At 48.2% G+C, this 14913-nt stretch overlaps 1 protein-coding gene and 1 long non-coding RNA gene across 2 annotated transcripts in view; one reads left to right on the top strand and one right to left on the bottom strand.

Annotated features, from left to right (window-relative positions):
• The window catches only part of LOC147647078 (uncharacterized), an 813449-nt gene that overhangs the window by 278727 nt on the left and 519809 nt on the right, over positions 1-14913 (top strand). The window lies entirely within an intron of this gene.
• LOC147647098 (uncharacterized) lies at positions 8867-14804 on the bottom strand. Its single transcript, XM_086872460.1, has one exon. The coding sequence runs from the start codon at positions 13990-13992 to the stop codon at positions 11899-11901; it is 2094 nt and encodes a 697-aa protein (XP_086728586.1). The 5' UTR covers positions 13993-14804; the 3' UTR covers positions 8867-11898.

Raw genomic sequence — 14913 nt, 5'->3', positions numbered from 1 at the left:
CCTGCAAAGGAACCATTTTGGTGCTCCCTGCGGAGGCCAGAACTGAAACTTTGTTCCTTTGGCCTCGGGCCGGAGACCCCCGGGCTGTTTTCTGCACACACTTCCAGCCCCCAGCGCTTGCTGCAGCCGCTCCCTGCAAATGTCCCACTGCCAGGGCCCTGGCCTTGCTGTCACCCGCTGGGGCTGGCCATGAACACAGCTCCTGCACTTGCATTTCCAGCTGCCGTGCACCCAGAGCTGAGGGATCTGCAGCTGCCTGAATGCAAAACCTGGCAGAGGAGCCTCTCTCCAGGGGGAAATCTCCCCTTCCTGAGCCAGCCCGTGGCAATGCTGCCATTCTCTGCTGCTGCTGCTGCTGCTGCTGCTGGGGCACTCGGGGCTCTGGCCGAGCAGGAAAGGTGACCCTGAGCCAGGAGCTTTCCTTGGCTGCAGCAAAGCCTCGGTGCACAAAGACCTTCCCGGCGCTGTGCTTGTTTGTTTTTAATAAATTAACTCCCCCTGTGAGCTGTGGGCAGAGCTCTGTAGCTGTGTGTGACACTTGTCTGTGGCACTGTGGGGGTGGCCAAGGGCACCTTCCCCGAGCTGTGTGCAGAGGAATCCACAGCAGCCCAGGCCGGGGGTGCTCAGTGGCCGCTCAGTTCCGCTGACTGGACGCGGCTCTGGCCGCTTCCCTTGGAGCGTCTCCAGGGAGGGAACGCTGGGGCTGCTGGCCCGGCTGTGCTGTCACTGCCAGGGGAACGCTGGGGCTGCTGGCCCGGCTGTGCTGTCACTGCCAGGGGAACGCTGGGGCTGCTGGCCCGGCTGTGCTGTCACTGCCAGGGGAACGCTGGGGCTGCTGGCCCGGCTGTGCTGGCACTGCCAGGGGAACGCTGGGGCTGCTGGCCCGGCTGTGCTGTCACTGCCAGGGGAACGCTGGGGCTGCTGGCCCGGCTGTGCTGTCACTGCCAGGGGAACGCTGGGGCTGCCCCGCTCCTGCCCCACCCCATCAGCTCTGCCAGCGCCTCCAGGGGACACAAAGGCTGAGCCAAAGGGTGAGAGTTGCACAAGGGGCTGAGCTGGCATCTGGGACCCATTGGGATCATGGAGTGCAGCCCCCAGCCCTGCACAGACACCCCAACAATCGCAGCCTGTGCATCCCTGGCAGCGCTGGCCAAAGGCTCCTGGAGCTGCGGCAGCCTCGGGGCCGTGCCCATTCCCTGGGGAGCCTGGGCACTGCCCCAGCCCCCTGGGGGGGAAGAAGCTTTTGCTCATCTCCAGCCCAGCCCTGCCCTGGCCCAGCTCCAGCCGTTCCCTCGGCTCCTGTCCCTGCTCACCTGGGCAGAGATCAGAGCTTGCCCACAGAAGCTGTGGCTGCCCCTGGATCCCTGGAAGTGTCCAAGGCCAGGTTGGATGGGGATTGGAGCAGCCTGGGATAGTGGAAGGTGTCCCTGCCATGGCAGGGGGTGGAACGAGATGAACTTTAAGGTCTCTTCCAAGCCAAGGCATTCTGTGATTCTGTGATTTTGGGGGAGATGCTGAAGCTCTGGCTCAGCTTTATCTCAGCAAATGTCTGGAGCCAGCAGCAGCCATGGGTGGGATCATCTCCTCCTCCCTCTCGCTGTGGCTGTAACTCACCCAAGGGCAGTGTCATAAATGAAATTGAAATTTGGACAGCTAGGGCTATTGGGTTAACAGCAGTTTAATATCAAGAAAAAAAATTATACAATTTAGTGAATTGAATACAAGAAAACAATTTAATAAAAGAATACAATTTAGTGGATTGAATAGCAATTTGATATAGAAGGAATACAATTTAGTAAAAGAGTACAATTTATTGAATATATTCATATATATATATACATATGTATATATATGTATGAATAAATATATGAATATAGCTTGCCAGTAATTATGATTAAAGCATAAGCAAAACTGACTGGGGTACGGAGAGGGCTTCTCAACCCTTTTACATATGAAATAAAGCAATTCAAACTAAACTTATATACTCTATACTTATTCATTCATGTTTCCCCTAAGTCTCATCTTATTTCTGATTCTTTACTTTTACATCACAATTCTTCATGGTGCATGCTTCACTTGTTGCTAGGGGGTCTTCAGTCTTCTTTTGGTGGTCTTTTGATGAAAGCTTACACTTATCGTCATGGTTCTCTGGGTAACCTTACAGGCTGTGTGTAGGAGACGCTTTCTGGGGACGGTCAGAGACACGGCAAAGACCTCTATAATCGAGTTAAGTGTTAGAAGTTTATTTCAGGGCGTGGGGTAGAGAGGTAGAGAGAGAGAGCAAGAGAGGGCAAGAGAGAGGGCAAGAGAGACGGAAAAAAAGAGAGAGCGCAAGAGAGAAAAGAGACCGAGCTCTTCTATACCACTACTTATATAACCTATACCTTTGAATATTCTATTCCTTAACTAACCAATCTTTCTAAGTATACTAATATAGTAACATTTGTGTACAACCTATAGAAATCGCTATTTTTGCATATTTTTAGTTATCTCAGGGTCCTTCAGACCTTTCCTTATAAGGCTGGGATGAGGGGTCTCAGCTTGGTTTTATTGCAGGAAAGAATGTGTTCTGGCATACCAGCCCGGTTGGTTTCTTTGAATTATTCAAACCGTGCTATCATTTGTATTTCTTCCTTAGCCTTTCTGGCTACAAAATCATATTTATAATTTCTTTCTAATTCTACCTTCCCAACATCTCCCCCGTTTTGTCTATGAATAACTAAGATATTAGATACGGTTCTACTCATTAGTTTCTGCATGCATTGGAGTATACAAGGTATAGCTATTAAAACTACAATTATCACTATACAGATTAAAACAAAAAGATAAAAACAACATGCACTTGGGTAAACGACAGAACTCCATTTTTTTTTTCTTGAGCTGCTTCTGGTAGATCACTTTCTTCTTGAAGATTCTGCGTAGATCAGGCTTGGGCATCTGCTTCTTGGCTCTTTTTTGCAGGGTCACTGGCTGGTGTGGAGGTTTCAGCAGACTTCGATGTGCAGTAGGGTTTCAGTGAGCTTTTGATCTCGTGCCTCTGCTTGAGCCGCGATTACTGCAGCTTGTGATGTTTGTGTTAAAAGAGCTTTTTCCAGCTTCTCCCCTAAGGTTCTCCCCAATTCAGTTGCTTGAATTGCTGCTACATGTTGTGGACTTCCTATTTTGTTACAAGCGTCTATCATTTCTGGCACTGTTGGCTTTTCTTTTCCCAGGGCTTTGATCACCTTCTTACATTCGGCATTAGCATTATTTTCGATAATGTCCCGTATCATAATTGGACGGGCTATATCATCACCACACTGGCGTTCAGCAGCTTGAATTACACGATCCACAAATGTTGTGAATGGCTCAGAGGCTTCTTGGCTAATAAGGTTATAAGCTTTTTCAAAAGTTCCAGCAGGCTGAATTTGTAAGAAGGCTCGCCGTGCCATTTTTTTGATGTCATCTAATGCTACCCTAGGCAGGTTTATCTGATTTTCATTTCGGTCATCTGGAGGTTCACCTGTGAGCTTTGACAGGGTGAGAGCACGCAAATCTGGATCATTACTACGTCTATAATTGTCTAATACATTTCTGAGTAGTCTCTTCTATTTCAATTCCCATAGCATAAATTGCGAATCTGTAAGGGTGATGCTAGCAAGATTTTTGCAGTCATTGGGCGTGAGAGTATGCTCTTCTAGTGTACTTTTTAGTAGTTGTTTAAAATATGGAGAGCAAATGCCACTGTCCTTTATCGCTTTTCGCAGTTCTTTTATCTCCTGGGGTGGAATAGCTGTCCATGTTCTTGGACCGCCCGCCTGCTGACTAAATAACACCGGCATTGCTAGGGGGTTTATGTTTTCTTCTTTGCAAATGTGTCTTTTGACTTCCAGCCAGTTTGTAAGTTGGCTATCATCATAACATTCTTGGGAATTTATGTGTAGTGGAGCTTCGGATTTTACAATCTCACTTTGAAGTGGTAAAGTCAGGGGATTAGCTGTTGCATGCATAGAATAGTTCACTGTCTCTCCTGTATTTATTAATGCAGATACTGTGTTAGAAATTCCCCCTTCCTTTTGTACCTTTTGTGTAGCCAGGTGTAGCGGCGGCCTTGTAGTTGTAGTGTCGGCTGACAGTAGCTGCAATAGGGGACGATCAGGGGGCAGAACGGGATGCTGCACTTGCGGATAAGCCTCTGGGAGCTGCGGCACGGCCGGGGGCAGGGAAGCAGGTTTCGGTTGTTCGCGGTTATAATACGCGGGGGCATCTGACAGCGAAGCGGCAGTTCTTGGTGATATTACAGCCGGGTCTGGTAGAGGATCGGGGGAATACACAGGACCAGACGCTGGCGGGAGTAGCGCGGTGTTTTGTGACCGTGTGGAAACCTGTGGCTGACACTGCGTTTGTGTAAGTTCCTGTCCAGGGTCGGTGGTGGCGGCCCTCGTGGCAGACAGAACCGGGACCTGCTGCGGCTCGGGACCGCGTGGCCAGAGAGAAACAGCAGAAGGAGCTGAGGGGCCCGGGGTGGACCGGGCAGCGGAGGCTGGAACGTCTACGGGTCGCGGCAAAACGGGAGGCGGAGAAAAATGAAACAACGAGATCGAGGCAGCAGTGGTCTGTGTCGGCTCAGGGGCCGGGGTGTGACCCGCTGCGGCCGGCGGGGCTGATTCAGCGGTGACAGGAGGTAGTGGAAGAGTTAAGGAAGAGGCTGAAGTGTGGTTTTGTAACGCAGATAGAATATAGGCGGTAGCCGCGATGACGGCCGCAGGGTGCAGCGGGGGAGGAGCGGGAGATTCTCCGGTGGGGAGGAGGGGTGGTGGAGTTGAGGCGACAGCACCGACGGGGGGAGGAGCCACGATGACATCGCTGGGCGGAGGCGCAGGGGCGGAGTCAAGGGGCGGGGTCGCACCGGTGACGGGAGCGGGAGGGGCGGGGTGCACCGCGAGGGCAGAGCCGGGGGTGGGCAGCGCGGGGGTTGTGACAGCGGAGACGGGGTTTCCTGAGGGAGCGGGGAGCTCGCCGCTTGCCACACTGGGGGCGGGAACAGTATCGGGAGGGGGAGGGGGAGCAGGGGCGGGGGCCGCAGGGTCTGCCGAGGGGGATGGGATCACCGGAACAGATTGCGAAATCACGGGGGCTGGGGGGGGTGGGGAAGGGATGCGCGAAACTGCGGATGCTGGAGTCGCTGAGTTTCGGGGGGCCGGAACGGGCCTGGCCACGTTTCGGGTCTCCGTGGCCAGGGACAAACGCGTAGTAGGGACCGGATCCGACGCGACAGCCACTGATGGTTGTTGCTTATTATGAAAGAGTTCTACGAGAGTTCTACACGCTGGGACCAGCTGCGCGGCTGTCATATCGCGGTGTGAGATATTATTAAAGAGTTTAATACCGACCGTGTCCCAAAAATCTCTAGTAAATACAGCTGAACGGTCAGCGTTGGGGAAGTTAAGTAGAGTCCATTCTAAAAGATCTTTTAGCTCTTGTTTCGGTAAATTATTGGACTCAGAGCGTAATAAATGTTTTAGTCGCTTATAGAGGTCTCTGTCGTGAATAGAGTAAGATTGTCCCATGATTAAAACTTGTGCGCACTAACCTCAGTACCGGAGAAAACAGCGTATCCAATCCCAGCTTCTCGTGGGGGCTGGCCAGGCTCCCCTGCTGCGGCTCCAGACGCTGCTTTTCGGGTTCCTTCACCAAGCTCCGCTTCTAGCTGTTGCTTTGCAACACTGCAGCGAGCTCAGAACCCCTTTCCAGCACAGCACCAAGCGGTGCCAGGCACCTCGCTGTGCTCCACTCCCGGGCTGAGTCTCCCAGAGCTCCAAAAGACACCGATCCTCAGCGTCTCTGGACTCAGGAACTCCCCTTGCAACTTTAAAGAGCTTCGGCCCAACTTGCTGCTAAGCAGCATGGTCCTTGCTCACGGTACTGGGAAAGCAGGCACGACAGATAAGTGTTAGTTACCGTCCATGAGGGTCTCTTACAGCTGAAGAAAACGATCTGCTCCTGCCTGGCTCGCCAATCTGTAGGAGACGCTTTCTGGGGACGGTCAGAGACACGGCAAAGACCTCTATAATCGAGTTAAGTGTTAGAAGTTTATTTCAGGGCGTGGGGTAGAGAGATATAGAGAGAGCAAGAGACGGAAAAAGAGCAAGCAAGAGAAAAAAAAGAGAGCGCAAAAAGAGACCGAGCTCTTCTATACCACTACTTATATAACCTATACCTTTGAATATTCTATTCCTTAACTAACCAATCTTTCTAAGTATACTAATATAGTAACATTTGTGTACAACCTATAGAAATCGCTATTTTTGCATATTTTTAGTTATCTCAGGGTCCTTCAGACCTTTCCTTATAAGGCTGGGATGAGGGGTCTCAGCTTGGTTTTATTGCAGGAAAGAATGTGTTCTGGCATACCAGCCCGGTTTCTTTGAATTATTCAAACCGTGCTATCATTTGTATTTCTTCCTTAGCCTTTCTGGCTACAAAGTCATATTTATAATTTCTTTCTAATTCTACCTTCCCAACAGGAGTCCCCCATCTCTCCCCTCTCCCTTTTGGTGTTGAGGGGTTCCCCCCGGTCCCAGCTGCTGGGGATCATGCTTGTACTGGGGGTCCCTGTTTGCTCTGTCGCTGCCCTCCCCAGGCTGCTGGGAGTTTCAGGAATCCAAAAAGTTCCCCCTGTTTCCATCTCCCCACTTAAGGATTCTGTGACCTCCCAAAATCATCCCAAGGGGCATTTTCTGCTCAGCTTTGGAGTTCTTCATTCTCCAAACATCTCCCCCAAGAAAACCCCAACCCAGGAACCTCCCAGGATATCTGGGCTGAGCTCCCCCTCCTTGGTCACATGTGGGATGGGGGATGATGATCCCACGGGTGCGGGATTGTGAATTCAGGGAGTGCTCGACCTCGTGGTTCCTTCTACTTTCCCTGATCCTCTTTTGTCCCTCCTCTTCCTCCTGCTCCTCCTCCCTAACTCCACCTTCTTCTGCTACTTCCATCCCTTCTCTCTCTCCTTCCTCCCTCCTCTTCCATCCCTCCTCCCCCAGGAGCAGTGACACCCTCGGTGCCCCGTTCCCAAACCCCTCACAGCCCACGGCAGGAGCAGGGATGGAGCCGGGACAGGTCGGGATGGGCAGCGCGGGGCTCTCCGCTGCTCCCACCCGCTGGGGACGGGGGGAACCCGGCCCGGGGAAAAGGAGAGGGAAACTGGGAAAATTGGGGGCTGCAGATCCAACCTGGGGCTGGCTGGGGACCCTGGCTGGGGACTGCCAGCCCTTGGGGCTCCTCTGGGGAGATGTGGGAGGGGGGAACACAAAGAGGGCTGGGGGATCCCAGGAGTGGCAGCACTGGCATGGACTGGTTTGTACTGGAATGATACTGGAACCTTACTGGGGCAACTAGGAATCCTTGGGAATGAGCACAAGACGCATGCTGATGGTAGCTGAGATATACTGGGAGTGTCTGTGACCATACTGGGGGGATTGAAATCACACTGGGAACAACAGGAACTGTGCTGTGCTGGGGACAACTGGGATCCTACTGGGATCACAGTGGGAGCAACTGGGCCATGCTGGGCAAGACTGGGACCATACTGGCAGCAACTGGGACTGCACTCAGCGTGACTGAGAGTGGCTGGGAGCAACTGGGATACACTGGGAGAGACAGAGACAACAGTGCAGGTAAATGGCAGCACCTGGAACCACAGTGGATAATCCTGGGAGCAGCTGTGCCCATGCTGGGGTCATACTGGGATCCTACTGGAACTAGCTGGGATCATACTGGGGGTGACTGCAAAGGTGCTGGCTGGGACTGGAACCATACTGGAGGTGACTGGGAGCAACTGGGCCCATGCTGGGAGTGACAGGGAGTCACTCTGGCCATGACTGGAATCATACTGGGAGTATCTGGGAGTGACTGGAACCATACTGGGGGTGGCTGGCACAACAGCTCATACTGGGAGTGACTGAGATTGTAGTGGGAGTGACTGGGATCATCCTGGAAGTGACTGGAACCATACTGGGAGTGACAATGGCTCCTACAGGGATAGCACTGGGAACCACTGGGATTACAGTGGGTGTGAATGGAACCTGACTGGGGGTTACTGGGAGCTACTGGGCCCATGCTGGGAGGAAAATGTGGACACATTGGGAGCAACTGGGATCAACTGGAAGATACTGGAACCATGCTGAGGGGACTGAGACCACAGCTGGGATCATACTGGGAGGAACTGGGAGCCACTGGGAAAGACTGGGATCATTCTGAGGTAACTAAAACCTTACTGGGGCAGCTGGGATATACTGGGAGTGTCTGTGACCATACTGGGAACAGCTGGAACCACACTGGGGGCAACTGGGGGTGAGCGGGACTGTGCTGAGATGGACTGGGACTATTCCAGGGACAACTGGGATCATACTGGTAGGAACTGGGAAGAATTGCAACTATTCTGGGATCACACTCAACTGGGATCATACTGGGATCACAGTGGGAGCGGCTGGGTCCCTGCTGGCTGAGACTGGGATCCCACTGAGGGTGACTGGAATCATACTGGGATTGACTGGGAGTGGCTGTGAACAACTGGGATCATGCTGAGAGCAACTGGGAGGAGCTGGGAATGACTGGGAGCGTGCTGGGGCTGACTGGGATATACTGGGAGAGACAGGGAGTCCCAGGGATCACACTGGAGGCTACTGGGGTCACACTGGCACTGACAGGGAGCAACTGGGGGCCACTGGCCTCATCCTGGGAGTGACTGGGATCAGACTGGGAGTGTCTGAGATCAGACTGGGAGTGTGAAGGAAACTGTGTGTCACGATCCGCAAGGTGGGATTCGTGATGTGGTTCTTTTAGCCGGTCTTAGAGTACAAAAGATTATCAGCAAACCAAGGACTTAAACAAGAAAACACAGTTTATTGAGTGCTCATCAGCACTAATATGCGATAGAGGGAAAGAAAAGAGAAAGCAAAGCATAAGGAAAAGAGAGTAAGGGGATTATAGCTACCAACGTCGAAGTCCACTCAGCCGTCCAACGACGCAGAGTCTTCTGTCCGTTGGGGAGATCTCAAAGGAAGGTGAGTTTGGGGTATAATTTTATAGTCTTTTGCAAAGCGAGGGGCGCAGGGCCAAAACCAGATGAGATTGATGATCATTGTGATGAATTCCATTGCGCAGGGAGCAGGTGTAGGGTACAGAGCGATCCATGTCTTGCAAGTCTTTGCTCACCAGCAGGAACAAGGACAAGGTGTTGTGGAAAACCCATTGCACAGGGTACCAGGCACAAGCCTCTGCTCACCAGCAGGAATGAGAGCCATGAGTCGTGGAAAACCCGTTACGCAGGTTACCAAGCCTCTGCTCACCAGCAGGAACGAGGGCAGTGTACCGTGCAACCACCTGCAAACAATCACTGAGCAAACATCCATCTCAGCTAGGCCCAAACCCCCAAACCAAGTCCCTTGTGATATTCAGGGTCTCAGTCTCTGTCCTTGAGACGGTTGTGAGACAGATGAGGGAATCTTCGGACCGTCTCTTACACCACCCCGTGGCTCACAATCGTCGAGGTCTTTCTGCACGATGTTGTAGTGCTGCTGCAGAATTCTTCTCTGAAGTCTTCAGGACTCGTTACAGTTGGTAGTATATCCCAGAAAAAACAGAGACAGGTAGTAGGGAAAAGATAAGGGACAGAAAAAGGAAAAAGAGAAAACAAAAACAATAAGTAAATCAATATGCTGATTTCAAAGAAAAACTATTCCATATATATAATTTCAACTAAGACTTACATATTGGTTTCTTATCTTAAAACAAACAATAAATTATATTCTAAAATACACCATGATAAAATGATTAACCTCCTAGTCACAATGTCAAATTATTTATTGTAGTGCCTGCATAATTCATCGAGTATCGATAACCTTAGGGGTATCAGCAACATGTAAAGTACCAATCATATTGTGTGCATCCATTATGGAAGTCAATTGTGTCAACCGCTTCATCATTCTCCAATTCAGGATGTACAAAATTGCTGATAGAACAAAACCAAGTAAAACTAAAACCAAGAGGACAATGATGGGATGACACAATTTGTTCAAAACACCTGTAGAATTGGTGACCACCCAAAAAGAGTGTCCCACCACTTGTGTTCAGCACCTTTCCTTACTCTTTCCAGAACACAATGTATTCCTTTCACATTGTGGTGAACCGTAACTAAGGTCTTTTGTCCATCCTTTTTGATCTTTTCCAAAATTTCGATTAAATCCTGGTGAAGCAACAATTGCCTTACCAGAGTAAAGTTCATTCCAATTGGAGCAGGCACTAAACGATGAATCAAAGTGTAATTATACTGCAAAAGATAATATGAAGTAACTGGAGCTAAATAAGAAAAGTCACAACCTATAATCTCAGTAAAATTGCATACACAAAAATTTGAATGATTCTTAGTATCCACTACTATGTTTTCTACAAGCATACTATCACAAGCAGTTCTCAAGCATACACATCCATTGCCTACATACACAAGCACTGTTTCAGAAGTGTCATTAGGATGGATTTCAAAATGACAGATATTCTGTTCTGTGTCTAAACAAATGTCTTGAGCTTTGATTGCATTACTTTCACAGATAAACCCTTGTTGTTCCCGGACAATACAATTTTCTAAACCAACAGTTTGCCATTTCCCACCAATCTGACGGGCCCATTCCCTATGCTCTAAAGGATAGAGAACAGCTCCGTCATGATTCAGCCCCAGTGCAATGATAGGAAAGATTGAATGTACTGAAGCATTACGTATTGTCAACACAAAAGCTGTGGCTGTGTTTGTGGTGGGATCGTAGGTAAAATTTACCAAATTCCACCAAGATTGAAATTCCTTTTCAAAATCATTGGCATTGTCCCAGACTATTTTCCGAATCTCAGTGGGAAAGGTGCCTTCTTCACCCTCTCTGATAATTGATGCAGCAACTGACTGCATCCACAACTGGGCTTGAATACAGCTAAGAGCCAGAGAAACATTGTTTTGGGTAGCACTGAGTGCATCAATTATTAATTTGTGATCATCTACATTTACCCTTTCCCAATTTGGTAATATGTTTAATAGCAACCACTGTTGGGTTCCCAAAGCAGTTAAAGATGACCTCAGTGGTTGTTGTATTTTGGTCAAATCTTTAGTTGCAACAGCCAATTTATTCATCAATACTTCTGAATCAATACTATTCAAAATTCCTAGTCCTGATCCCACGACACCCGTTATATCTCTTGTCATCCGTTTGTGAAAAGAATTTCGCTTTCGCAACCAGGTTGTCCACCCCTCAAAGGAAGTTTGCAAAAAAGGTGAACAAGCTGGCTGAATCTCTGAGACATTGTTTTGCATTAGTAATTTAACTTGTTTGATAGACCATGCTGGATTAAATAGCATTTGTTGTTGGCCAGTTTTCCTGATTACATAGGGTCCAATTTCAGAAATTTTTGGAGTCAATCTAATTGGTGGTTGTGTGGTAGGTAGTACAACCTGAACATTAAGCTCTCCCCAATATTTGGTATTGTTTTTACCACACACGACTTTGGAGGACAATTGTACAGCCGTTAAATTCAGCCAACAATCTTGATTCCGAGTTTCACAAGATATAACCTGGCCACGAGATCCGGCAACTTGACTGTGTACAGGCTCAGTATGGGATCCGGTACTCAGTCTGCAGCATATTGAAACGTCATCACCTTGAGTTAACAGAAAAGAAAGGGAAAATATTAGCTTTGTCATTTAGCACAAAAAGGGGTATTCACACCATGGTATGTGATTATTACACTAAATATAGGCTTTGTTACAGCATTTATTTTAAATCTATAAGTTCATGGTTTATCTGATCTTCATGTCCCTCGGTGTTCTTCTGTAGAAAATAAACAAAACAGAGTCTGCCACATAGGGGCAGGAGATTAAAATGATGGAATTATCCAGTGGGTGTTTATCCAATGCTCTATCCCCAGGGCATCGGAGGTTACCCATGAATATTCTCCTGTAGTTCTTTTAAAAGTTTCAGTTTGGACTAACCAAGATATAATCCCCACTCTTACCAGCAGAAAGCGTAGAATTTCTTGCCACTTTTCCTTTTGCCATACTGGAATTCTGTTTACTTCCCAGTCCTTTTGTTGCCAAAAAGGAAGCCACTCAGTATATCCCTTGAACATAGCATAGGAGTTAGTGTAGATACAGACAAGGGAGGTATTCTGTACCTCATGTTGGAAAACACTCCGAACAGCTATCAGCTCTGCAGCCTGAGTACTGCTTTCTTCCTCAATAACAATTTGTTCAGCAGAGGAAAGGTGGAGGGCTACTGCCCCGCACCTCCACACCTCTCCCTCTCGTTTGGCAGAGGTATCAGTGAACCAAGAGTTTGCTGATTGTTTTTGCTCACTGTCCAGAACCTGTGAGTGGTGTTGCTTTGGCCCACTGCCCAGAATCAGTTGAGGGTGAGGTGGAGCGCTTGGTACAATGGGGCTGGAATCCTGCCACTGAGAGACCAATTTACTTAATTTTTTAAGCGGCAGGTTAACCATTAAACCCTTCGGTACCCCTTTCTTCACCCCCAAGTTCCACCAATACTGTAGGCTAGAAATCAGCCTACCCTTTTCTGTTTTTATGTTGGGAGGGGTTTCTTTAATTATCAAGTCAGGTTTGTCATGGCTGCTACTTAAGCTCTCAGTTTTTTGTATCACTTGATTTTTTACAGCTCCTTCTGTTATTGAGAAGATGTTAGAGTCATGTTCAATCTGGGCATACCACTTTCTCACTGAGGCCCTCTGGGCCACCCCGTCAGGGTGGAGAGTCCCAGTAGTGGCTGTCTTAGTAATTTCAAAAGGGCCTTTTAATGCAATTGCTTGTTGTTGTGTAATTTTTTCTACTTCTATGAGAGCTGGATTAACTACCAACAATCCCTTTTCCCAGGTAGTGTACCTCTTTTCAGCATCTTTATTTTTTATTACTTCTTTTTCATCTCCTCCCACAAGGATATCATCTGTGGTTGTTTGGAGGAGAATTGCTGTAGGTTTCAGTGATTCTGGAAGACCACAAATTAAAGGGGTCATAATTTCAGCTTTCACAGGTAACAAAATTGGTGATTCATAACCAACAATTAATTTTCTTTCATAAATCAGTTGTAGACAAGCTGCCTTATGAATGTTTTTGAGAATTTGGTCTGGGGAGCCGGTTAGAGCTACAGGATCTCCCCTTTCCAGGGGGTTAAGTCCCCCTGCCCAATATGCAGCTCGCTGTGTTAGGGACCATGGGTTGCGGTTATCTCCTGTTGTTAAGAAAACACCATGTCCCCAGTAACCACTTGCTTCTTGTTCAGATAATCGAATTTGATCTCCCCCTGTGAGAGACACTCGAAATACGTATTCTGTCTCTGACTCCTGAGGGAGACGCCCATACTCCTTTTTTAACTTAGCCAATTCAGTAGCAGTGTATGGGATTTCTTTAGTGGCTATATGTGGATCAAGATCTTCATCATTGATATAGTTATATTCTGTTTTAATCAAAGGTCTTATTTGGGAGCAACAGTTTTCACCACAGTTTTTTACCAAATGTAATTCTGCTTGAGAATATTTGTGATTTATCTGAGGAGTTTCTTTTTCCAGCGACTCCTTAAAGGAATCAGCACACTGTGAATTTTTGGCACACTCCTCACTCAGAGCAGTTCGTAACAAATTATTTTCATTTTGCAAACTTTCAACTAAATTTTGTAGGGATTCAATAATTGCATTTTCTTCCTGCCTTCGTCTCATGCGAGCCTCTACAGCTGACGTAAGGCAAGCTCCCAATACAGAACAAATTATGGTTTTATTACGGCCAAATTTGAATTTTGCCTCATGTTGCAGGGAGCAAATTCTATCAGTTACATTTTCCAGGTTAAACCAATTATTTTGAGCCCATTCTTCCCCAGCTGGGGAGGGCTTAGCATTGTGTTTTGCTAACAAAGCAATGAATGCAGCTTTATCTTTTATACTAGAGTTTTCAGAGTGTTCACTCATGTTTGTGTGTGTGAAGGGTTCAGTACCACTACAGGGAGGTAAGACTTAAGTTACGCACAGACGCAGCCTTTGCCACGTCACCCTTCGCGTCCCTGTATGGATGAAGAGACAAAATCTGCTTGGGAGGCACCCCTTTATGTTAAAATTCAAGTTGTCTCTTTACTACACCAAGCAGTCAAAATTCATCAAAAACACATAACAGTACACAGAACCACTACAGGGAGGTAAAACTCACACTACATCAGACGCAGCCAACGCTGCGTTCCCCCCTGCCGTGGGTGGAGAGACCAAATCTGCTTGGGAGGCACACCTTTATGTTAAAATTCAGACTCTCCGCTACACCAAGCAGTCAAAATTCATCAAAAACACGTAACAGTACACAGAACCACTACAGGGAGGTAAAACTCAGTTACACTACATCAGACGCAGCCAACGCTGCGTTCCCCCCTGTCGTGGGTGGAGAGACCAAATCTGCTTGGGAGGCACACCTTTATGTTAAAATTCAGACTCTCCGCTACACCAAGCAGTCAAAATATAAAAAACCAGTAAGTCCCACCTTTTGTACTCAAAGATCCCGTGTAAAATTCTGAAGACAGAGCCTTCAAATGAGTGTAGGGGTGCTTTTCACCTGGGCGTGTGCAGTTTGTGAGAAATTCGAGTCGCCTCCCTTGCTTTCTAGACACTGCTCACCAGCGTGGCAGGCTAGGTGCGGCTGAAGCGAAACGTCCTTCCCCTGATACAGACTGCACAACAACCTGCAACCCCTTCTGTCTCTCAGAATCCTGTCCGTGACGCCAATTTATGTCACGATCCGCAAGGTGGGATTCGTGACGTGGTTCTTTTAGCCGGTCTTAGAGTACAAAAGATTATCAGCAAACCAAGGACTTAAACAAGAAAACACAGTTTATTGAGTGCTCATCA

The sequence above is a fragment of the Cyanistes caeruleus genome, unplaced genomic scaffold, assembly GCF_971803275.1.
Source record: "Cyanistes caeruleus unplaced genomic scaffold, bCyaCae1.hap1.1 HAP1_SCAFFOLD_65, whole genome shotgun sequence".
Classification (NCBI taxonomy): domain Eukaryota; kingdom Metazoa; phylum Chordata; class Aves; order Passeriformes; family Paridae; genus Cyanistes; species Cyanistes caeruleus.
This window is presented reverse-complemented; position numbering and strand designations above follow the sequence as displayed.